Source organism: Plectropomus leopardus, chromosome 10 (genome assembly GCF_026936395.1).
Source record: "Plectropomus leopardus strain MGB_pleo_1.0 chromosome 10, ASM2693639v1, whole genome shotgun sequence".
Lineage (NCBI taxonomy): Eukaryota > Metazoa > Chordata > Actinopteri > Perciformes > Serranidae > Plectropomus > Plectropomus leopardus.
The window spans coordinates 19,535,962-19,561,145 of record NC_142185.1 but is presented as its reverse complement, the minus strand read 5'-3'; the positions used below and the strand labels follow the sequence as shown (position 1 = coordinate 19,561,145).

The 25,184-nt window shown below is 38.2% G+C and overlaps 3 protein-coding genes across 5 annotated transcripts in view; 1 reads left to right on the top strand and 2 right to left on the bottom strand.

The window, feature by feature from the left end:
* Positions 1–11,344, bottom strand: part of ubr3 (ubiquitin protein ligase E3 component n-recognin 3) — a 57,962-nt gene extending 46,618 nt beyond the window's left edge. For both annotated transcript variants that reach the window (XM_042494429.2, XM_042494430.2), the window contains exons 1-10: positions 10,861–11,344; positions 7,019–7,158; positions 6,557–6,709; positions 5,785–5,940; positions 5,216–5,256; positions 4,334–4,400; positions 4,122–4,252; positions 3,650–3,878; positions 2,020–2,199; positions 156–289 (exon numbers count right to left, since the gene is read on the bottom strand). In XM_042494429.2, coding sequence (XP_042350363.2) covers positions 156–289; positions 2,020–2,199; positions 3,650–3,878; positions 4,122–4,252; positions 4,334–4,400; positions 5,216–5,256; positions 5,785–5,940; positions 6,557–6,709; positions 7,019–7,158; positions 10,861–11,294 — 1,665 coding nt within the window. In that variant the 5' untranslated portion in view covers positions 11,295–11,344. The remainder of the gene's footprint in view (positions 1–155; positions 290–2,019; positions 2,200–3,649; positions 3,879–4,121; positions 4,253–4,333; positions 4,401–5,215; positions 5,257–5,784; positions 5,941–6,556; positions 6,710–7,018; positions 7,159–10,860) is intronic.
* A 1,763-nt stretch (positions 11,345–13,107) lies between these two features.
* On the top strand, positions 13,108–17,295 carry mettl5 (methyltransferase 5, N6-adenosine). Of its 2 annotated transcripts, none has more exons than XM_042495298.2 (7): positions 13,108–13,371; positions 13,455–13,546; positions 14,442–14,626; positions 14,970–15,052; positions 15,417–15,468; positions 16,738–16,787; positions 17,180–17,295. In XM_042495298.2, the coding sequence occupies exons 1-7, from the start codon at positions 13,240–13,242 to the stop codon at positions 17,219–17,221; spliced, it is 636 nt and encodes a 211-aa protein (XP_042351232.1). In that variant the 5' UTR covers positions 13,108–13,239; the 3' UTR covers positions 17,222–17,295. The 2 variants fall into 2 exon arrangements, with proteins under 2 accessions (XP_042351232.1, XP_042351233.2); XM_042495299.2 differs by having other exon boundaries at positions 13,115–13,339; positions 13,432–13,546.
* On the bottom strand, positions 16,852–25,073 carry ssb (small RNA binding exonuclease protection factor La). Its single transcript, XM_088083239.1, has 12 exons — positions 24,915–25,073; positions 23,484–23,550; positions 23,281–23,384; positions 21,320–21,494; positions 19,507–19,614; positions 19,309–19,412; positions 19,009–19,080; positions 18,881–18,923; positions 18,654–18,794; positions 18,380–18,566; positions 17,498–17,638; positions 16,852–17,395 (listed from the first exon to the last, which is right to left on the bottom strand). The coding sequence occupies exons 2-12, from the start codon at positions 23,541–23,543 to the stop codon at positions 17,316–17,318; spliced, it is 1,215 nt and encodes a 404-aa protein (XP_087939365.1). The 5' UTR covers positions 23,544–23,550; positions 24,915–25,073; the 3' UTR covers positions 16,852–17,315.
* Between the last annotated feature and the right edge of the window lie 111 nt (positions 25,074–25,184).

The window sequence follows — 25,184 nt, the reverse complement described above, 5'->3', positions numbered from 1 at the left end:
TGAGCAGAGAATTTGTGTTATACATTCATTCACACAGGGTTAGAGAGTGAGTGCATGCAGCACAGGATGCTTGTGATGCATGTTCAATTAATCATTTATCAGGAATATATACATGAGATGTGTGACAGCAATCTTATGGTGTAGACAGGACTTACTTTGACTTTGCAGTGTGTTAAGAGACCCCACATTGGCTGTGCACAGGCCTCAAGCTCTGCTGCAAACGCTGCATAGTATGTCTGAGACTCAAATTCCACATGTTCATTCAACTCCCGCTTATTCAGGTTCATACCTATCACAGCAGGAAATGGATCACAAGGTTAGACAGTGAACACACCACTCATGTGGCTTCTTGCACATGTGAGCAATCAAGAAAAATCACCAAAAATGTACCTTGTGTTTTGATAATTCACTGAAGACCTCTTTATCCCAAATATATATTTTGTTCATGCACATACTAAAATGACTGTATGCATGTGTGTGTGCCAGATAAATCTCTATTAGACACGAGAATTTAAAGCAGGAAAGTGCAGCAGACATGCATATAATGTAATAGTGACACTGACTGTGCATATTAAGTCAGCAAGAGGATACTCAGGCCCACTGTGAAAGGGTCAGTGTTATTTTTAGGGTCGTGGCAGAGTACACATGGCAAGGGAGCAACACTAACCACAATCCTAATTCAGCGGCAGAGTCATACACCCAACAACTCACTTTTTCTATGAGGCATTATCAACAGAGAACAGGTGAGGTCTACTTCTGTCTGACTAAAGCCAAGCTCAGACTGCAAAGGTTTTGGGCCAGTTTATCCCCGATTCACCCCTGCTGAAAATCAGAGGAAAAATCTGGTATGGGGCCTCGGTCAGTACCGATGTTTGGTCGAGATTATCTGGTAATATGAGAGGTTTAAGGGTCAGGTCTTAAACATCCTGAACTGCTCACAAACTCATTGGGGTCACCCCAATATTAAAATCTTGATAATGGGGCACCCAGTAGCTCAGATGGTACAGTGGGAGTCCCAGGTACAGAGGCTAAGTCGTCGCTGCAGTGGCCGTGGGTTCAATTCTGACCTCAGCCTTTTGCTGCATGTCATCCCCTCTCTCTCCCCCTTTCACGCTTAAACTGTTGTATCTCATTGAGGCAAAAGCCCCCCAAAAATATTCAAAATAAATTAATAAATCAATAAAATCTTGATGATTAGGGTTAGGATTACATCAGTACAGAGCAGGGGACAGAGTTGCCAAGCAAAAGTAAACATTTTAGCCCTTGAGGCTAATGTTAGCTAGCATAACACTGTTGACTGACATTGAAATAGTTAAAATCTCCAGTTCTCCCGAGGAACACAACCCGTGTTGATCAAGTCCCCCTAACCCCTTTCTTATCCATACTAATTCACAATTCCGCTTTTGTTTTTGTCATTGTAAAGCACTGTTAACATTACAGCCAGTTGTCACACCATGTCAGTGTCCGTTTTGTTTACATTTGCTTCGCCATGAGATCACATGATGTGGTACATTCATGCTCCCTCTGGTACAGTCATCCTGATATCCTGAAGTGTGTGATGCACTGTTACTTCAAATCTTGTAGTGTGTGCATGTTTGAAAATATCAGCTGTGAAGTTTCTCATGTACGTGATGTAACCCGATCTCAAAATCAGTTAGTATTTTAAAACTCCTGTAGTCTGAAACTGGCATTAGCATACTGCTGATATATAGAGTCTGCCTGAAACTCTGCACAAACAGGAACAATTTTTTGAATCAAGGGTTATATTTGACCCCATGGATCATGGACAGGATGCTATGAGATCCTCGAGCAACATCTGCCTCATGACCATTTGTCTCAGCTGTTAAACTAATCTGGATTATCAAAGGTAGATATGCAGCAGAGAACCCACAGTTTCTGTCCTAGATACTTAATTCCACGTTCAAAGTTTCATTTAGTTGTGAAAATTTCCATCCAAAAATTGATGCATGGGCAACAAATTGCTCTGAACATACCATTATAACTACAGCTATGACTTACCTTGGAAAAATGACACAAAGCTCATCCACAGCATCAACAATGAATGGTCCTCCAGGAACTTTTTCGCTACACTTTGGTGTGAGAGGATGTTAATAAAATCACTAACTAATGGCCAGTAGGTGTTGTTCTTTAACAGAGCCTCACTGCAGTTCACCACAACGTGGCGACTGTTCTCTTCATCTAAAGGGAAACACAAGAGACAAGGAAACACACAGACATTAAGTTAATGGCATTTTGACTCCATTTGTATTTAGTCATTTAGAACAAAAAGTAAGAAACAAATATGTGGAGCAAGACAATGCATGTTACACATCTCAACACCTGGCTGCCTATGGGGTAACAACTTTGTATGCAGTATTAAATAAAAAGGACTGCACTCAAAAATTTTAATTTTAAGCTTATTTCACTCAGAGCTCGAACGAGAATGGCCAGAGGGATGAAACATCTGTGCATGTTTTTTTTTCTGCACTGAGAATGATTAAAAAATACGAAGCAAAATTAACAGCAGCATTTTGTTCCTTTGAATGCTGTCCAGTTTTTCCTTCTCAAAACATCTCACTGGCAAACAGCTGCTCTCTAGGTTTGTGAGTTTTTTCTCAGGCCAGACTGCTCCATCCACAGATTATCTGAGGACACCCTGGGAGACCGATATGGGAGTCGAAATCTCAGGAGATGCATCGTCTAAATGTCTTGGCAGCATACACGCATGCTCAGTTAACTCAAGATCAGTTAATTCAGTTTAAGGTCATGCACAGACTCCATTATTCACATGTAAAATTACATTCATTCTACACATCCTCATCGCCACTTTGTATTAAATGTAAATAATTTGATGGATCGCTGGCTCATCTGTTCTGGCTCTGGAGTCCAGAAGGTTTGGACAGAAGTTTTTCATTGTTATTCAGATGTTTATAGACTTTATCTTTCTCCTAACCATGAAACAGCCATTCTTGGCTGGTCGCAACAGCTAGAAACACTAAGTCAGTAAAAAACTTTGTCAATTCAGTATGGACTGGTCATTGCAAAGAAGTTTTCCTTAAAGTCTGGAACAAAGAGATATCCCCCTGTTTTGAAACATGGCTTACAGAGTTCTCTAATACTTAATACATGGAGAAAATTTGATATGAGATGTCAGGGAAAGCAAGGGGATTTGAAGAGATATGGCAACAATTCCTTGATTATACCACAGCTCTGAGAGGACACTCAAGACACCTCACTGAATTTGTCTTCATGTTCTTTTCATAGTGTATTGTAACTTCATCATAGGATGACCACAGAAACACACTTAGCAGACTACCCCATTTTTTGGTTGTTTTGTTTTTGTTTGTTTTTTTGAGGGGGGGTCCTTGGTATCCTTGCGTCCTTTGTCTTAAGACACTAAAGCTCCACATCTGAAGGTGAATTTCAGTGTGCTACAGCAACGCATACTGCCAGAGAATGTAATGATCAGCCTGCAACATCACCAATGACTTCCGAAAAACCTAGTTACAAAATCTCATGCTGTTCATATGTGATGTGGTGATCTAAACTGAGAATCACAGCAGCCACCTGCTTCATTTTTCAAACAACCTCTTTGAAGTGTGACGAGGTGTGTTAAATCAAAATAATTAGACACATTTGGACAGCTCACCTTGAAGTTCACTTTTAATAAGGCAGCTCTCCATCATGTAGAGGAGGACTGTGACCATGATGTCCAGCAGCTGACACTCCTCCGTCACATGTCGAGCGAGCTCCTCGTTGCTGAACAGCTGCACACTAATATGTACAATGCGGTTGGACATGGTATCTGACTCGTGGCTTTTCATCAGTGTTTTCATGATGAATGCATAATGCTGAACAAATGTTTTTGTAAAAGTGATCTGCCAGAGAGGAAGAGAAAAGCCCATGACACAGTTAAGGCTTACTGTTATGATGCTGTCACTTTTAAAACGACGATTCCAATTGCTTTCAAAACCTAACATGTATGATAAGCATCATTTCCATTACCTGAGAGTCTACACCATGATGTGCAAAGAAGTTACAACAAAAAACCAGACATGCATCTAAAAGTGGGAGTAGACTTGTATTTTTGTAAATAAAAGTTAAAATAAAAGAGAAAATACCTTGTAATCTTGATCTGGCAACATGTTTAGTAGGAAAGTGACCATCTTCTGGGGAAATTCATATTTTATTGTCCAAAACAGCAACTCCTCCAGAAAGCATTTATGCTTTAGAGATTCAATAATAAAGGGGTCTGGGGGCAGAAAAAAGGCACATGATAAGATGGCAATTTCACGTAACACATATTCATGCATTATATTTTCTTTACATTTACCTTTGGTACTGCTGCTCAGCTTAACCCTCTTCCTTTGTCCAACAGACTGCCCTCCATCTTGGTCCTCCTGAAAAGGCAAAAAAAAAAAAAAAAATCAAGACAAATTTTAACCAACAGGTTTACAAAATGTTTAACAGTATATTAGTTCATATCAAAACTAAATAGAGTAACCTGGAATGCAAAAAATTCAACCAACCAATTGGTAATTGACTGATCACTTAAAAGTCCAGCGTGTAGGATTTAGGTGGATATGTAGGCAGAAATGGAAGATAACATAATAAGTATGTTTTCTTTAAAATGTGAAAATAAGATTTGCTGTGTTTTTGTTACCTTAGAATGAGTTGTTTATATTTGCAGAAGAAGGGCATCCTTGTCTGCAGACTCCACCATGTTGCACTGCCATGTTTCTACAGTAGCACAGAATGGACCAACCAAACACTGGCTCTAGATAGAGCCTTTCATGTTTTCACATCGGCCACCCTAGTTAGCGGCCTGCACATGACAAGCTGAACAGTGTTGGAACTGCTTTTTCTGTGTTTTTACTGGTTTAAAGCACCTAGTCTGTTTGTTTTGGAGAGGACGACACCTCTGAATAACTCTGCTGCACATAAAAGCTATGAACACTGAAGGAATCTTAACGGCGAGTTCACACGTGGAAGAAGTTTCAGATGGCTGCAATCTGCAGTCCTCACTGCTGGATGTCACTTAATCCTACACACTGCTTCTTTAATAAGAAAGCAATAATCCCAAACATGAACTGAATATCTTTGGATTTGATTTGAGACATCAGTGTAAACTCTGGCCACTTGTGATCACCATTTTTGTTGTACATTTAAAGAAAAAAATTAGTTAGGTTATTGTATGTGTGTTGGTGGCACATACCTCTTTATTAGACTCATCTGGGCTCCCTGGTGCAGTGGTTCCTAAAAAACAAAACAAACGAGCATTTAGCCATGAGTAGCCATTAGCAGCAGCTTCTTAACCCACTGGACAAACACGTGCAGATGCCAGAAATATTAGTTTGCAAAACTGACAATTTGTTCAAACATCAATATTAAACATGAGTTAAAATAAGTTGTGACATACCTTCTATTTCCAACAAAATCATGTATGCAAAGTTTAATTTCTCTAGAAGTAAGTATTGAGGTCTGCGGTGTCAATTTGTCATAACCTAATGATACCATACACTATTATAATCTGTAATAGCGATGATGTAGGCAGTTCAAATAAACTCTGTGTAGAAAGTGTTATAGAAAGTGGTTGCTGCAAGGAATAAAATGTGAAAGAAAAGTCTGGACAATAAATTATGATTTCTGACACCGGCAAGCTTATGACTCCTGAAAAATTAATGCAAATTATCAAGACTTTCAAATCACTTACAAAACCATTTAAAACAGCTGAAAGGTGGTTAATGAAAATGTGTTTCATATAAAGTGTAATGATTATCTTACCCAAAAGGACCATTGCTCCTGCACCCCCCTCTGCACCAGCAGTGACATCAGCAGTCGCACCTTGGGCTTTCTCCTCCACAGACACCAGACCTGAATTCTTCAAGGCTGACAAATACTTTTCATAGTTCTTTTTAGCATACAAATTCTCCTCTTGGCCTGCAGCAGTGAAGCAAAACAGAAATTGCAACAATTACTGCGATGTCAAAATCTCAACATATAGAGAACTTTATCACAAGCAAATGCACGGTATTTTAATGAAAGGAGACCTGAATTTAATTAAAAATTTTGGCAATGGAGAAACGGCGTGGTAATTTCACAGGGGTCCCTTGACCTCTGACCTCAAGATGTCTACATGAAAATGTGTTCTATGGGTACCCATGAGTCTCCCCTTTACAGTCATGCTCACTTTATGATAGTCACATGCAGTTTGTTACTGTCATGATTCCTAATCAAAACAAACTGGTAAGAAATGCTTTACCCTTTCAATATGGACGTACATTTATCGACATTTTGTAATGCAATATAATGGAATTGAAAACATGCGATTAAACTGCAATTATTAACTGCAATTTTAAACTTAATCGTTTGACAGCCCTAAATAATAATTATATAATGCAAGTATATGCATTTTTTTTATTTTAAGTTTTGAAAAGGTGTGACAATAAGGAGACAGCACAATAACATTGCTTTCATAACATAGAAAAACTGCCTAAAACCAAAAGAAACCAGTGCGGCAGTGCTTGATAATGATCAAATATTATTGGTCTATTACCCATGCTCAACTCCTTGAATGTTTGCTGATTGGTCAAGATCTTTGTCAGTACAGTCCTCATTGCGCCTCCCATCTTCGTGAGCTCCTCCAGGAAGGAGATCTGAGGTTCCAGCTGCTGCAGGACTTTCTGTAGATCTCTCTCTGTTGAGGTGTCTGGTAAAGCGTGATAAGAGATAAGCCATCAGACTCGGTACTTGTGAACCTAACTTTGGATGTAAACAACTGTATAGCACTGGTATCATGCATGCACAGGAGATTCTGTGTAACAGGAAACCCACATCACTGATAAAATATAAATGTAAATGAAAGAACATAGAATACTTCAGATAAAAGGTTTCTGAAAAATACGAACATAATTTTATTTTTCATAGTTACAACCTTTGTTCAAGGTGGCAAGTGGGACAAAGTATATAGTATCCTACGTCTCTGTAAAGAAAGGTTTGTTGTCATGAGTGTTTTCACCTGGTTCAGTGTATCCATCTCTCAGATACTGTATGATACACAGGATAAAGCGAGGAAGAACCATCTCAGACATCAAGAGAAGGTCTCGAGGTATTGAGGGGATATTCTCCCCTGTTCTCAACCGATGCCGTCTGCAAAACCTGTCAGAAAAACAAACAAACGTTAACGTTACAGTTCATGAAGATCTAAGTAGCCAAAGTAGCTCCTCCTTGCTTTCATTAATCCATTTTTGTTTGAATTCTTAGGCAGCTTAGGTGACACCAGACAATGAGCAGAATTCCAGTAGAGGCTCCATAATGGTTCTGCCAAACTGGAAAGTTGGGTTTTAATATAATTTATTTTTTATTTTTTGTTTCTTTATATAGATGTAATAATTGAATTGAATTGAATAGTGGGTTGGGGTAAGGTTTAAGGATGGTTGGGATTAGGTGAGCATTCAAGAGAAGTAATTTGGAAGGTTTTTGTTTTTATCATTGCCATACACACAGTGACCCATGGCAACACACAAACTACTACATCTCTTGTTCAAGAGTGTTTTGACTGAGACAAATCAGTCCGAAGCAAAGTCAGCTGCTGGATACTGATAACATCTACAGTCACAATATGTTGTTTCTCAAAAAACAATATAAAAACTGAGACAATAATTAGTGCATGAGTTTTGATACAAGCATGCAATGTTTTTTCTAAATCATGATTATACATAAGGGTGTCTAAGAGTAAAAATATCATCAAGAATTATAATAACAACAAATTGCAGTATCACATGGCTTTTGTCTGGAGTAAAAAGTAGTAAAAAGGAGGGCATATTCATATCACAATAATCAAACATCCGCGCCATAACTTAGCAGTCATATATTGGCATTATACAGATATACAGAAACCTCCAGCTACCGCTAAACCTTTGAGCAGGACTTGAGTATCATAATATTCAACACTGTTGCTGACTGGCAGTAATTAGTAAACATATCTCATACAGAATGATCTGAAAGCTAAAACAGATGACACAGATTAGGAAATTTTATTTTTTCAGTTATATCACTTCCCATCAAGACCTCTCCCTTTACCAACAGTATCCCAACAGCTGCACCTCCAGTCATTCATCTGTCAAGCTGCTTTAGTTTGCGGATGATACCACCCTAACTGGACTCACCACCATCCTTATTGGTGGGATAAGTCCACCTACAGGTGGAAAATTGACCATCTAGTGTCCTTGTGCAGACTGAAAAACCTGGCACTCTAAAGACAGGGGAGATGGTTGTGGATATCTGGAAGAACATAGACCCACCAATCCCCATCATCCATCCAGCTATGATCACCTGAAACTCACTTCCAGCCTGGACTTCTTTGTCTCCTCAGAAGCAGTTTGAGTTGCTGGGTGGATAATTGATTTGTTGATTTTATTAGAGCAGATCAGATCGATGGATGATGGGAGCTACTGCTGCAAACATTTAGACCCAGCACAATAAACGGTTCAGGGCCTGTGTCCATCTAGCATTTTTTTTCAGCGCCAATGTCTTTTTTCCAATTGCTCTCTATGAAGAGCGGACATCTGCGGCTGCATGCAGCCACCTGGACAAAAAGCGCTGCGCCCGGTGTCTATTTACAGAGCGCTCCGCCTTTTTGTGCGGCTGCTCCCAGTGTTTCCAGTTGAAAATCTCATAACTTTCCAGACAGGCACTGGTGATGTCACTGCTGCTTCCTTAGTTAAGCTAATGTCACAACAAAGACAGACAAACCTGTCTGTGAGAGCAGATTGGCTGGAGGACACTGGATGGTGCTGGTGAGTGCTGCGCTTTTATCACTGTACTGTTGTAAGCCTGCTGCTACCTTTATAGTCAACCCTCTGTTAATGTCGCGTCACATTAGCATACTAGCTATTGCTGATGTTAAGATATTGTTGTCATAGAAACAAACCCCAATCGCAGCATGTCATTTAAGAAAAAAATAGCTGGGAGCACTCTTTTATAAAGCATGGGTATGAGGCACTCCCCAATGCCCTGCCACCTCTTTTCTGCCGAAGTAAAATGCTATGTGGACACAAGCCCAAAGTTTCACTTTCACTGCACCTGGTGCTCTGCTGCTCCATCTGTGCCCAGAGTATGCTCTGCCCTCCGACAGTGTCCTCCACAGAATAACCAAACGGTTAATAAATTTCATCCAATTGTGTGCCTAATGAACGGTCCAGCTCCAAAAATATAAAATCAATTGATGGCGGCAGATGTTTTCATCGTGGCAGGCCAAAAATAGATGTGTGGGTAATCCTGGTGTGCCTCTATACTGCCAGAGTCCATCCTCACCTCCACCATCACCATCTGGTACTCTGCTGCCACTGCCAAGGACAAATGCAAACCTCTGCATGTCATTCACAGTGGGTGACTGGCCCTCCACGACCTAGAAAAATTGTGGCCCACTCCTCCAACCCTGGATGGGAGCTTTCTGAATCACTCCCCTCTAGCAAAAAGCTGAGGCCAAACCCTCAGAAAGCAGTTTCTTGCCATTTGGGCAACAGGGTTTACCAAAGATCTCCAAACCAACATTTGCTCTAAGCCCTAACAGGCTTTATCACAGCTGCTAGGGTTATCCTCCACTACTGGAAAAGTCCAGTTAGACCTGAATATAGAAAGTGGGTTAAGTTAATGACAGAGAAGGCATCATTTAAGTTAATGATAGCCAACCTGCATAACTGTAGAAAATCATATTTTAACATATCATACGAGCCAGACACTATATGTTGCTGAACTTGCCTGCTTTTTGGATATACGTTTCATGTTTGACTAATATTGTGAATATTTCTTTTTCACTAAATTACAACCCTAACATAGAAATGAAAGAATTGGGTTAATTTTTCTTTTGCTTTCACTGTGCCATAGCAACCTAATTTTGTTTTCAGGCTTGATTTTAAGAATTGGTCACGCAATGACTCCTACAAGGATTGGTGCCATGCTAATGGACTTTTGATTCATTGATGTCATGATCACTGCAGATATTATTCTGTGCCTTTGTACAGTCTATGCTGTTTGTGGGTTTTTTTTTTCAGTACTTGTCCATTTGTGTTTATGTCTTAAAATGGAAAAACTTAATAATTTCAAAACAGCAAAAGTGTTTCTTCCCATCTGCAACTGAACTTCTGTGCATTCCTTGGGCAAAATGTTGCACATTTTAGCAAATAACTACCTCTTCTAAAAATTGCACAGCTCTTTCGTTTCATCATTCAGATGTACTGTGTAGTTATGTATACAGCTTCATATATGTGGAATATTGTGAAGATGGACTAAAAGCTGCACTCATCCCGGCCGCTTCAAAGCGGTGTTGCACGACTCTTATATATAATCTTAAATATGCCAATGTCAGTGTGTATTTTAGCAGGTCTTTTAATTTTTCTTGTTCACTTCTAGCATATATCAGCATACTTTTTAGTCCTCTTTTGTATTAACTTCTGTTTGTGTTTTATTCTGCTTTTGATTTTGTACTTTTTGTTCCATGTTGTCTGTAACTTATTTTGCTGCTTGTCTTAACCAGGACACTATTGAAGGAGGTCTTTTTTTTAAATCTCAGGAAATTTTCTCTGGTCAAAAGTTAAACAAATAAAATAGTACTTTCTTCACTTTTTAAAATTGTCATTTAAATCTATACTATTTTGATGTTTCTTATTTTTGCAATACTTGGCTTCATTGCTAATTTAATTCAATGTCAGTATGTTAACCTCATGTACCAACCCTCCAAAGCAAACTCTTTTATGTGGAAACCTAGCTGCTCGGCTATAAACCGGAGTCTGACCTGTCAAAACAATACTGGCCGTTGGTTAGCTTAGCCAGCTTAGCTAGCAGCTAGCTTGGACTTACCCACTCTCTCGCATGACATTACTGTCTCCACAGTCACAGGCCCCACCAGCCTGGCTCCTGAACATGTTGAAATCATGGCCCGTGTGGTCTCCGTTATTAAAACACTCAGCACACAGTGACATGCACGGGGAGATGCCACAGGTCCGGCATCGATACGCCACGAAATTAGCCGTCCAAACCAAGCCGCACAGAGTCGCGTTGTCATAGGACCGGACCGTTTTGCAGAACTCCTCGAAACCTTCGCCTCCTGCAATTAGACATTTACACCAGTCGAGAGCCTCTGTGTCCGCCGCTGGTTTTTCGGGATTTAGCACAGCGTCGAGCAGCTCCTGAAGTTGTCGCACCCCGGAGCTATTGTCAGTCCGATTTAAGTCTGCCTTCAAGTGGGCGGCAGTGGCTTTCTTGTCCCGGCGCAGCAGCGACGCCGCCATCATGCACTCTGGCTTGTTGTCCACAAATTTATTTTTGTTGTCTTGTTTCCATGTTCTCGGGCTTTCTCGCGATAGAACTCGTTGCCTCGTCTATTCTAGTGCACTAGAAGCAGCCAGTTGCAGAATTTCTAAATGTACTTTACTCTCAGTTCATGCAGAAATAATAATAATAATAATAATAATAATAATAATAATAATAATAATAATAATAATAATAATAATAATAAACTTTATTTGTATAGCACCTTTCATGCAAGAAATTACATACACCGAGTGCTTTACATGAAAAGCCATAGAAGACATAAAGACATAATAAAACCCGCATTTAAAAATAACAAAATATCAAAATAGAACACATTGACAAAAGTCATTTGACATTACTAGTGAAAATAAGATATGACAAAAATAGAATGCACAGAATTCATAACATAAAATAAAACCCACTGAGATAATATTAATAGAAATAAAGCTAAAAATAGAGTGTATAAAATGCAGAAAATTAAGGAAAATACAACATTTTAAATAAGCATTTAAGTAAGAGCTAGTTAAAGGCTAAAGTGAAGAGATTAGTTTAAAATATTTAGTGAGGCGGGTTCTCGCTAAATATGTAATAGTAGGCTAATAATACTTTAATATTATTACATAATAATAATAACGATACTTAATACTTTACTTTATCATGTAACTTAAGTATTTGTGGGGAGTATCTATACCTGTTTGTATCTAGAATTGTTTTTAATATTTATATATTTAGAATTCTCTGAACTTTCACTTCTACTCCACTACATTTATTAAATTAAATGTATGCTTTTACTCCACTACATTTCCACTACACATTTTAGTTATTTACTGCAAAACAGGGAAGGAGAGGAGGAGAGGAGGGAAGAAGGAAGCGACAGATAGTCACGTGAAGGAACGGGTGGGAAGGAAAAACTGAATTTTGTAAGTAGTAGTAAGTAGTGAAAAGGACCTTTTTTCTTCAAGAGTAATGTTGCCTCCATTTTTAAGATGTACATTTCTTCCTTTTTTATAACCAGCATTTACTTGTACCTTTACTTTCAATACATAAGTACATTCAATATCATTAAATTACTAGTTAGTTTAGTACTGTAAATATCAGATACTGTTTGCTTTTACTCAATGAATATTTTAACAGGTAACTTTTGCTTCTACCAGAGTTATTTTCTGTTAGGATATCTTCACTCGAGTATGGCTTTCAGGTACTTCATCCAACACTCGCTATGGAAAAATGTGTTGTTGGGTGACACTTTTTTTAAAATAATAAATTTGATGATAATGTTGGAAAATGGCTTATTCATCAACATTCATTTTAAAATCATTCTATTTCATTATATATTTTCTCACCATTGTATTTGTTACATAATCATTTCTTTGTTTTATTATCATTATTATTACATTTTTTTTTCCTTTTTAAAATCTTTTATTTTATGTTTTTTGGCATTCATGTTATCAACACAGGGTTGTGCGGACAACACAAGACACTATTTAATTTGTACGTAAATAGTATTTCACTTTTCATACATAATTATTGTTTTTTATAGTTGTATTTATTACAAATTTAATATATATTAATATTATTATTAGTAGTAGAGGTAGTAGTAGTATTCCTGTTGTTATTTCATTTATATATGTGTGTGTGTGTGTGTGTGTGTGTGTGTGTGTGTGTGTGTTTTCTGGCATGTATGTTATCAGCATGTATTGTAATTAACTGACTCATATTCTAAAATGCCAAGATAACTTTCTTAATAGAAAAAAAAAAGAAGAAGAAGCATGGAGGAACTACTATCATGCGTTCCGGAGTCAAAGTCGGATTGTTTTGGCTGATGCACACGTGCTTCCGGAAGTTGTCTAAACTAAAAATGCTAAAAATGTACACTCAACGATTTTAGCTGAAGAATAACAGGTTTGGACATAACAGTCGCTGGTGATGAAACTCAAGGAGTTGGAGAGTTGCCTGCAGCAGGTGGACGCGTTTGAAGAGCCAAAAATCCTTCTGGAGCAATATCCAACCAGTCCTCATATTGCTGGTGAGGTGACAGCGCGTGATCATCACACACGGGTTTGTTGATGGCTCACACTGTTCTCATTTACTCTCTGTGTTTGTTTGTTTTTCTCAAAGCGTGCATGCTTTACACAATCCAGAGCACGTTTGATGACATCGAGGGTAAACTGGTGGCAGATCTGGGATGTGGCTGTGGAGTCCTCAGTATCGGGGCTGTGATGCTTGATGCAGGGTGAGAACATCTGACCGTCCTCTTTACATCGTTTTCAGTAATGTCAGCACAATTAAGGGACTGTTCTTCACTTGTCAAAGGCAGGGGTGTGACTTTTTTTTCTTTACCCCCGAAGCTACAAATATTTTAGCCTCCCTGAGTGACTGACTGGGCGAAAATGCATGACCCTCCCTCCACCATAAATTACAGACCTTCTGATTTAAAAGCGAAAAGTTGAAGACAAAATCCTGGATTTAAAGGAAATTCTTGGTTTTACACTCTTTCCAAAACGTGAGGGCGATGAGCGACTTAACAAGATATGGCCCCAAAAATAGAGTGCTAAAAAATGTTATTCTTCTGTAACATAATTTTACATATATAACTGAAACAATTATAAATATAGTTTCTGTACATTTTCCCTCATGTTTTGAACATATCTGATAATCCCCCTAAGCTAAATTTCATGTCATTTCCTTGTCACTTTTTACCATGTTTTTTGTAGTTTGCAGGCCATGTAGTTCGTTATGTTTTTTTTTTAATTCAACCAATTTTCTTTAAATTTTAAATAAATAACACTGAATAAAACTAATGTCAATCCAGATGTTAAAGGGTTAACTCTCGTTTTGTTTTTTTTTTTCTGACAGAAGCGTTAGTAGCACATGATGTGTTCAAGGACAGTCTGACATTTGAAACTCCGACTATAATTTCAGTTTTTATACGGTTTGTTTCCATAATAAATGGTATAAATTTAAAGCCAAGCCAAAATAAATACATTTTAAAAAAAAAAACTCTTCAGTGCTTAAAAAATTATTTCAGTGCCTCCACCTTTTTGCATCAGCCCCTCCCTGCTAATAATTAAAAACAATCCCTAACAGTTGTGCTTTAAATTCAGTTCATTCCTCATTCTCTTCTTCAGTTTGTGTGTTGGCTTTGACATTGACAACGACGCACTGGACATCTTCCGAAGAAATGCAGAGGAGTTCGAGATCTCTAACGTGGATCTGGTCCAGTGTGACCTATGCTCTCTGGAGGCAGAGGCGTACGCAAAAAAGTTTGACACCGTAATCATGAATCCACCATTTGGGACAAAACACAATCAAGGTGAGTATGGTGTAAGGAGCTATTACGGTGATTTTGTGTTGTTCTTCTAACAAGTTGGGGAGCTTTCAGTTAACACGGTTTTCTGTGTTATCTAACGCAAATTCTGAGCTGTCTTAAAAATTTGTGTCCCTTGTTGTAATCGCAATGTCTAAGTTTGACACTATAATCACAGTAACTCCAATCTGACATCGACGTTGAATTAGAGGCCATCTCTGCTGCAACAACAGTTCTCTTTGTGACATGTATACGTGTCTTCATGTGTAAAAGTCAGTGGATTGGCCCTTTAAATGGGTGTAGCCGTATGGATATACATGAAGTTTTACATTTTTATTCTTTGTTTAAGGTATGGACATGAAGTTCTTACGGGCAGCTCTGACAATGGCAAAAACAGCTGTGTATTCGCTCCATAAAACATCAACACGAGAGGTGAGTTCAGTATCTGGATCCGTGTGAAGCCCTAACACCATACTTCACTAATCATCACTTCAATAAATTGAGTTGAAATGAGTGAAGTTGTCCTGCGTCCTCTGTGGTTTTCTATGCCGGGTCTAGTTTAGGCAGGAGGCTGAATCCCAACAGAAACTCGTCAATCAGTCACATTTATGATTTTACTGTGATGTTACATTGCTGTAACCATGTCTGTATACAAAGTTCAAAACTTTAGAGGCACACTTTGACTTTTACGTTAGGTTGTCAAAACTTAAGTCCTCTTTTTTTGACTGTGATTCAAATCTCATGTTTATCTGTGAAGACTGAAATGGTTGATGTGCGATTCCTCATCTGATTACAGCACATACAAAAGAAGGCTAATGACTGGGGAGTGAAGATGGAAGTAATAGCAGGTAAGAGAGAATAATACAGTCAGTGTACAAAATTATCACCATCCACCAGCCTAGTGGCTCCAAAACTGTGGGGCCACTGAGCCGCTGCAGGTGAGGTGTGGATAACCGGGGGCAAAGACAATGAATAGAATTTATACAGCAAAAATAAACAAGACTTTGCTGGTGTTATCACACTAACCTTTATTTCTCTAAAAAAATACATCTGGATCATTTTTTATGAGTTGCTTCCCCAATTATTGTTTAACCCTTTGAAACCTGGAGCAACGGCACTTTTCTTGTGCTGCTGTGAGACACCTTTCAGAGTATTTAAACCTTTGAGCAAATTGGTGCAGTTTCTTTCAGAAACATAAAAAAAAGGCAATGAGAGACTTTTTAAGTGCTCCACAAATTGCAAGCAATTAGTAGATTTAGGAAATTATTTTTTAAAAACTAGAACATTTTTGAGGACAAAGAAAAAAGTTTGGGAATATATATTTTTATAATTATAATTACATACTTAAAATTGTTTCAGAATTATTGTAGTTTTTAAGCACTTTTGCCCAGGTTCTTGTTTGCCTTGTGTTTACTTTTTTCCATTTTTTTAAAACTATAATTTCCTTGTAATTTTTACTATTTTCTTGCTAATTTCCTCCCATGTTTTTGAAAGAAATCAAGCCAATATGCTCAGGTTTCAAAGGGTTAAAGCTGTAGTGAGTAGGACTTAATGCCATCTAGTGGTGAGCTTTCAGATTGCAACCCAGTGAAAGTACTTCTGTGCACGAAGCTTGTAGGAGAACTATGGAGGCTGATGCAAAAACACATAAACGTGAATGGCCCTATCTACAGCCAGGGTTTGGTTTGTTCATTCTGGGCTACTGTAGAAACAACATGGCAGACTCCATGAAAGACAGGCCTGTCTGAATGTGGATATAATTCTTAGTTTCAGGTGATATTTTACACACATGGAAAAATAGTTTTGATTATTATATTTGATTTCTGCCAATATATCCATCTAAATCCTTCACTGTGGACCTAAAAGATTGAAAAGACTGAAAAATATTAAGAGATATGAGGAGGCATGAATTTTTTTTGGCTTCTGCAGGGCAGGCACGACACAAAAAGTTTAAGATCTGGCTGAATGCTTGTAAAACATGCAGGAGGCTGGTAAAATTTTAACCTTCATTTGCCGTTTGGCTGGTGGACAAAAAAGTTAATTTTGCACCTGAATACAATGCATCTTTTTCCTTGTAACTAAAACATTCAAATATTAATTACGTTCTCTCTTTACAGAACTAAGATATGACCTGCCAGCGTCTTACAAGTTTCACAAAAAGAAATCGGTAAGCTAATAAACAAATTTCCTGTTTTCCAGCAGATGTCTAAAAATATAATTGGCAAAAAACGTTCACACACAATTTGATTTATTTGCTATTCACATATGCAAACTTTAAAAAAACAATAGCAAAGCAGGTTTTCTCATCACTCACTGTTGGAAATCTACAAGGAAAAAAAAACATGATGGCACACAGATTGTAGATGTCACACAGGTATTACAAAACCTACCAAATGTTCAGGTGTAATTAAATAACCGTCAAACCAGATTTATGTTGAATACGATAAAACCAAAAGTATCTTAAAAGAAATATAGGAACACAAATAATGTAAGAGGCACGATGAACAGGGACTTAAAAAAGCTGGAAACTGACACAGAGCTTTGCAAATTCTTCTCTAGGTTGACATCCAGGTGGACTTCCTACGATTCTCCAAAGCCTGAAGCTTTCACTGGAATGGATTTAAGTTGCCTCTGTATTTTCACTGTTTATAATAAATGTTTTCACAAAAGAAAAATTCTGGATGTGACCTCATGACTATGATCCGTTTTCTGTTTTGGCGACCTTGGCTGCAGGACCATCAGCGTCTTCTCGTTCTCTCTTTGGGGCTGCGGGGGCTTGAGGAAAAGCACAAAGTAGATGCGATATAATTAACAATGTTAAGACTTGATAAAAATCTTGACGTCAGACCGAGTTTTGAAGCTCAGAAGGATGCTTACCATCGTCTGCGTTGTCATCGTCATCATCATCACTTTCAAATTTCGTCTTTTTGCCCCTGAACTGAGTTCTGCCATGATCTCTGCCACCTCTTCCCCTTCGGCCTCCTCTTCCTCCTCTGCCTCCTGATCTTCCTCTGCCACCTTTTAAGACAGACAAAGTGCATAAATTGGTAAAATTACTGGTAACTTACAAATTCTTTTAGACTGGTGAAGTGCCCGTTCAGGACAGGTTGATTGCTTGCAGTTTTAGATGCTTGCCGACTTTGGAAACTGCTCTGCTGTGCTTTCTTGTTTTTTGAGCAGTGGACCTGCTACGACATAGCTGCATCCCATAGCAGTTAGAGTACATGAAACTGCTGCGGTCCTTTAAATACGCCCACTCCCCTGACTCTGAGTTGACTGATTCCAGTCTGGCATTGAGACATGCAACAGCAGATTCTTAGTATAAAAAGGAGGAGCGGCAAATCACAGAAAAGGAGCGAATGTGTAATGAATTTAACGGCTGTTTAATTCATGAAGAAGTAGTGCGCTGCGTGGCTTCAAATAACAGCTCTCTCATTTTAGTGAAGAGCGTCTTTGGATTTACAACTGCACCCGGCGTCAGAGGCCTGGAACAGTACGAGCTGTACCACGCTGACTCTGCTTTGCTCCATGGCTGCTGTGGAGACGAGAGACAGTTGACAAAGGCCGGATCCGAAGAAGTGTCAGTCAAAACGTGATCTGCCACGCCCACACAGCCTTTAGAAATGCTATTATCCTTAAAATGAACTGTTTTGAACCACATATTTGAATAATTGGGAACATTTATTTTAACTCAGATTTTTTTTCCTTATTATTTCAAGCGTTTGCAGAGGCTTTAACGACAGAGAAATGTGCGTTTACCTTTGCCTCTGGACCTGTTGAAGGATTCTTGTTGAGCTTCAATGATCCTCTTCATTTGCTTTTTCTCCTCTTCTCCCTCAAGCAACTCCCATGTAACGCTGTTGTCTTTGATTTTCAGTTCCCCTCCATTTGCCTCTTTGGCCTTGTCGAACGCTTCCTTTGCATTCCCGCTGAAAAGGAGGGTGCCCTTGTAGAGAGTAAAAATGCATCCTTTTAACTACATTAAATCTCTTAACCCTGAGTGCGAGACTTGAGTGGTGGACAGTTCTCTTACCTCTTTGGCTCCTCTTGTAAAATTAACCCACTTTATCTTTCCATGGCCGGAGAACAGTTCATGGAAGTCCTCTCTCGAAACGTCTTCAAGTTCTCCTGAAAACTTCAACAGGCAGCCTGTCTGTTCGTCCAGAAGCAGACCCTGCAACACCGAAAAATGACTATCATTATTACTGGAACCAGAGTCCATCCACGCGAGAGAACGTCAACTTGTACAGAAGATCTTACCATTTCTTTCTCTTCTGCATCTTTCTGCTGTTGTTCCTTTTCCCTAAATAATATTTTTTGAGAGGAAATCAGTAATTTTTCATAAAACAGTTTGTTTTAGGACATAAAAGTATTGCTTGTGTACTCACTGTTTAACTTTTGCTTTTGTCTCTGCTTTGTACTGCTTTCTCTCCTCTGCTTTCTTTGCATGATAGTCTTCTCTGAAAGCAGAACAGCAATGACATGATTATTATATGCACTGATATTAAAAGGTTTGCGCGGCCCTGGGTGGATTAAATATACTCACTTTCTGAGTAAAAAGTTAAACCAAAAAGGAAAGCTTGACCTTTTTAATGCACTATTGATTTGCCTTTTGAGCATACCACATTTACTTTCTCCCTCTGATTTACAGAGTAATACATTTCAGAACAAGCGGCAGTACAACTTACCTCGACAACACAAGCATCTCATTGTCTTTGAATGACTTAATGTCTGAGCGCTCAAGGAACTGCTTGGACGTCTCTTCTGTGTCAAAACAGATGAATACTGATCCCTGTAAAAGGAAAAAAAAATCAAGTTATTATACAAACCTAACCAAATTCAATGGGACAAAACACTACTTGAATTTTGCACCATATTTAATTTACCTTGAACTGTCTTTGCAGGTTTCTCCTCAGCTGAATGTTTTCTATGTTGCCTTTGCCAGTCAGCCACTCCTGAATCTCATCGAGGGTAGTTTCAAGAGGAAAACCTTTCTAGATGAGAAAATAAGATTTGAATGTGAGTAAACAATAATCAGGTAAAGCAGCAACAGGATGGTATTTTTTATAGTGCAATGACTTTCAGAAAACAGTTTCTCAGTATTTCCCAATTACTATTATCAGTTACGATGACCCTTAAAGGAAGGCTTTTTCTGATGCACAAAACACTTAGATTTAAAACTTCAAGTGTAAAATGTGTGACAGGCAGTGGAGGAGAAGAGATGTGCAAGCACAGGTGAAATTCTTCTTACTTTCGTTCCATAATACCATAGGTAAGCTAACATACATGACATAACTCTATTTTCATACAGCCATATACTATAAAATCAGTATACCACTGCAACAATAGTATACCAAAAGTAAATTATATCTGAATATGCCCTATGGAAAATAATTCCTGCAGTGCATTACGAACATTTTACAGCAGTTAAGTAAATTTACAAAAATATAGAGTGCCATGACATGCTGATGTTCACTAGGAAAAACACCTGATCTGTAGTTTTAGATGTTTACACCCAGTTGTCACTTTATTAGGGACACGTATCTAGAAGTAACGCAGTCTTCATACAACAGTCCAACGTTATTTTCTACCCTCGTAGATGTTATATGTTCAATTGTTTGCAGCAGCACTGAGATCCTTCTAGAGGCATCGGCAGGCCTGTGGCAGCTTGCAGCAGTCTGTGGCAGGCATTTCAGACATACAAGTGGAAAAATAATATTCAGTTCACTCAATTTTAAGTTCAAATCCATTTATTTTCCTTATTTTTCCCTATTCTTACCTTATCGTATATTAATACAAAAAAAAAAACACTAATGCAGACAAAGTCCTTCACCAACGCGGTCAATCCTACTCAGACGCGGTCTGTCATGCTCCGACACATTCAAAACCTACATTTACTGTTCATTACCTGTGACCTGGCCTAGGCCTCGATAGTATAATTTCCATCAATATTGCTCCACTCAGTGAGGGATTCTGGTACTGCAGGTACTAAAACTCAAAAGCTTAAACTCGAGAATCAATTAAAATCAATCAATGGCTTCAAAATGTATTTCCACTTAGAGTCTTGAAGTTGCCTGAATGGACTTTTTGCTTCATACTAATTAATATTGGAGTTTTCGTGATGTACCTGATTGCCATTAATGTCTGTAAGCTTTAACTAAAGTTTGCTTTGTTCTGTTTTATATAAACCGACAAAAAATAACCTTCCTGGTGTAAATACTCAAAAAAAAACAACACTGTAAAAAGAACAAGGTTCTTAGTAAACAATCATGCTAAAACTGATTTAAGGCTGCAAACCTGTTGTGCACACAGGAAATTTGTCCCCGCTGTAGTTGACAGCAGCTGGACGGGGACATGTCTTAAATGCAGAGAGATTGCCACTAGAAGGATCTCACTGTCTCTGATTATTTCATGAAACTGTTTTTGAGAAATGTTTCTGGTACTTCCCCCACCCCCATTGATATGAATTAGAGAAGGATAAAAGACATTAACAGCTCTGGATTCAACAAAGCAACAAACTAAATACTTCAAACTGATCAGAGAGTTAACTCATCTCAAACATTAGAATCTGAATAGAGTATATCACAAGTGACCCTATGAACCGGACACCTATGAGCGTGACACAATCTAACTAAAAAGAGAAATGTTTGAATTAAAATAAGAAATCTGAATTGGTGTACATGCATTTTAAAAACTTACCATGTACACAGATTTGTTTTTGACAGCGTCTTTGTATTCATCGTTAAATTCAGGTAAGGGCTTGTTCGCAGCCCTCCTGATTTTAGTCTTGTCTTCGCTCATTTCCAGGAGGCCGGTCTTTGATTTCTGCAGAGCTTCAATGATGACGCTGGTTTCTGTAGTTAAAGACTTCAGTCTGGGAAGAAAATACAGACGTTTCAATAAATACTCAGGACTCACTGCACTGCTCTTTCAAGTAATTAGGCTTGATTAGAAAGTAAAAATGTTGACTCACACTGACTTCTATCTATATAAAACTCCAGAAATATAGACTCTAACCACTTGGTTTTTGCCAAGTAATCAATAGGAGTATGTCTACGCCCAACAGCCCTGCCATAATACCTCTGAAATCCAGCAAAAAGTTACTTTGCTTATGTGGTGTGACTGTTTTGGTGTGCATGCTGTATCTAAATGTCATCTGCCTAGAGACCAATTCAAAATGGGGACAAGGTGACGACGTGCACAACTCTTGCTCTGCTTGTCATGAGTCACACAGTAAGTCTATAAACTGATTAGTCATCACTGTCCCCTCACACAAACTTTGTTTTCCCTGTTCTCCTATCAGCTTATTGAAAAATTCTCCAACTGACCTTTCCAAGGTAAACACGGCTTCTCTATCTTGTTATGGATGCTGCAGTATCTGATGCAGTCGTACTGTGCAAATGAGAATCCAATCTGGGGTGATAAAACTGGCATTTCCTGCTCTTCTGTTAAATTCAAAGTACACGGGTGCATTGCATACAGTTTGCAACAGCATTTGAGATGCTGACAATCATCTGACGAGTGTTTTTGGGGGTAAAGTTCACATTGCTGTGAGATAGAACACAGATTTTGGTCAGCGACAACCACTGTTGCCTAGCACAATAATAATAAAAACAAATACACACTAGTACTTAACTAGTCTAGAGTAAATTACTTTTACCACTCCGTGATCTCACACACTCCCTTAAGGTTTTAGGTGAGGTCAGAATCACAGAGTGCCATCCAAACAGTGCAATAACCACAGTGTGACTGCAGGTAAACACTAACATTACAAGTAGAGCCAGCTGCTGTTAATTGCTGGACTAGCTGCCAAATTTTAAGATCCTACTGCACATGTAGGTCTCAGTATGCAAAAGACAGTCACCAACTCTCGAGAGGATACCAAAACACAGACAGGATGGGCACTGAAGCAGAGACTGTCGGATGATCCTCTATCATCAGTCAATTTTCTTTTATTAATTTTGCTGCAGTTAAATTTCCTGCATTGTCAGGTTAAATACCTGCATTTCTGTGCACACATTTCAGCAGTTATACTGAGCAGGTTGTTCAGTGTTATAACCTCATAGCAGAGAAATTAAGAGTGTTAAATGAGGGTTTACAATGGGCTATTACTTGTTTTTGTGCTGTATGAGATGCACAGTGTAAGTAACACCAAGCTTTGAAAAAAAAAAACCCTGCTGTACTTTATCAAAGTAAAAGGGAATTTCACATAACATGTTCAGAGACATATTTCCCTCCATTCTTATAGCACCCAAAAAGTGGCTCTTCCTCAGTTTTGATACCAGGAACAGCAACATTAATACTTTTAGATAAATCACTTACTTGCTCTGAAGAATGACAAAATAAGAAGACAATATAAAAACAATTGAATACATGAAAATATTAACAAAATCCAAGCAGTAGACAGTACATATTGAAAAATACAGTTACATACATAATCATGTAGAAAAATAGTAAAGTAAGAGGTAAGTAAATGAGAAAAAAATAAGACAATAATAATGATAATAATAATAATAATAATTAGCAAGCCTCTAAACTCTGTTGAGCTCACAGAAATGACCGCTATTAGTGAATGAATTACTAAAATAAAGCTAAAACATGAGTAGCAATTGTTTTACAGCAGTTAAACAAAGAATAGGGCATAAACCAGTAAAACAAACCTGTTGAATTTGAGCATGGTCTCCAAAGTCACCCAGCCATCATCAAGTTGCAGTTGTTCTTTGAGAAACTTGTCTTTTGGAAGATTGTGATCTCCAAAGTAGTACTAGAGGTAGAAATCGGACAGTTTTAGAGCTAAATTTTACCGACTTTTGCAAAATATTAACAACAACAATAACAATATTCATAATAAAATCTGCATTACCTCTATTTGTCGTGCTACTTTCATCTCGATTGGAGACATCTCTTCTTGATTTGCTGCCATGATTCTTCTGTCAGAAAACAGAAATCCAAACAATTTGGGAAAGATGTTCATCTCATTTTCAAAAGGATAACTCTTTAATGTTTATGACACTTTTTTATCTAAGGAGAACAGAATCACATAAATTTGCTAACCAAGTAAGAGTTTAAGTTCTCAAATATCGGGAACAGACATTTAGACAATAAATAATAGACATAAAACGTGGGAATTTTTTAAATGGGTGTATTTCCTCTTTAATTTCCATACCCCTCTATTATATTGAAAGATACTCAGCAGTGTGGACATTTTCAAATTCCTGAATATTATCTCTGCAGGGTGAAATGCCACGTGGGTTTTCCTGTTTTAATTTGGGTGACGAAGCCTTTTAGATATTATTTTATTTATCCCACATCAGGGAAATCAAGACATTACAGAACCTTAGGGGTCAGAAACAGAAAAAAAGCAAAAAGTGATTGAAAAAAAAGATAAAATACTACAAAATTGAATTGCGAAATAAATAATGACATTGACAAATAAATAAAATAATAGAAAATCTATACACTGCAACCGTTACTTAAACAGATGTACATGGCATATATATATCAATACATATGGCATATATATATAAAAATATATGACATATATATATATATATATATATATATATATATATAAATATATATACACATGGTGTGTGGTATACTTACTGTAGAAATATAGCCAATTAATATGATTGCACGGTAAGTGGTAAAATATTGCACAGTAGGACATTGCACGGCACGTTACACAGCATAAATATAAAGAGTAGCACTACATTTATATTATTTATACCACATTTGGTTTTCTGAATCCTCAGGCTACAAAATGCAAAAATAGATGTTGTTTTGGGTGAGCTTGCGTTGTGTCCATTCGTAATTTGTTACAGCGTAATAGCAGGAAAAGCAATTCTTGCAGTCAGTTATACATTGACCCAGCCGACGAAATCTAGGAGGCTAATTTAAAACTAAGTCATGAACAGGAAGCAGTTCATCCTGATGCAATGTTGCTGCTAGCTTGATAGCTAGCATGCTAGTTAGGCTTACATGCTGCAGCTGCACGCCGGCCACGCTGTGTGTTCGTACACTAAAAGCCAAGTCACTTTGTTAATTACGTAAAGCCACGTCGGCAGTACATGTTTTATTCGGTGTGATGTAAATTTGCTGAAACTTACTTAACTACGAAATGTTAAACGAGTCATTACACTCTGCGCAACTCCAGATTAGCGAAAGCATGCTGCTTAAACAAGCCAGACGAGAGTGTCTACTCTGTTCTTTTGTTCACACACTGAACATTTTCAAGGTAATGTAAAACACACAGTTAAAGTCCTTTAGCACCACCTTCAAAGGTTATACTTACAATATGCTGAGTCCCCTTTGGCAGCACTTTTAGCCGTTCAAACCAAAAGTCTTCACTTCTCTGCTCGCACGTTGTGGAACTGCGTGCTACGAAACACAGCGAGGACCAAAAAGAGTCCGTCACAGCGCGAACACCACTCTGTACTGGATCTGAGCAGCTGCAGTAACATGAAGCCTCAGCAGCTCGTCTGTGTGAGGCGCTCACGGCCTCAGGGTGTCGCTGTCAGCCCATGTAACTGCATTGACAACGGCATAAGGTGCTGTCATTTAT

Bases quoted from the DNA above. Each gene is read 5' to 3' on its own strand.
- mettl5 (XM_042495298.2), top strand. From the start codon at position 13,240: ATGAAACTCAAGGAGTTGGAGAGTTGCCTGCAGCAGGTGGACGCGTTT. The intron at 14,627-14,969 runs GTGAGTATGGTG...TCTTTGTTTAAG, and splicing joins TGGGACAAAACACAATCAAG to GTATGGACATGAAGTTCTTA. The intron at 15,469-16,737 runs GTAAGAGAGAAT...CTCTCTTTACAG, and splicing joins GAAGATGGAAGTAATAGCAG to AACTAAGATATGACCTGCCA.
- ssb (XM_088083239.1), bottom strand. From the start codon at position 23,543: ATGGCAGCAAATCAAGAAGAGATGTCTCCAATCGAGATGAAAGTAGCA. The intron at 19,413-19,506 runs GTAAATTAAATA...TTCCTTTTACAG, and splicing joins ACCTGCAAAGACAGTTCAAG to GGATCAGTATTCATCTGTTT. The intron at 19,081-19,308 runs GTAAGTTGTACT...TTCTGCTTTCAG, and splicing joins GAGATGCTTGTGTTGTCGAG to AGAAGACTATCATGCAAAGA.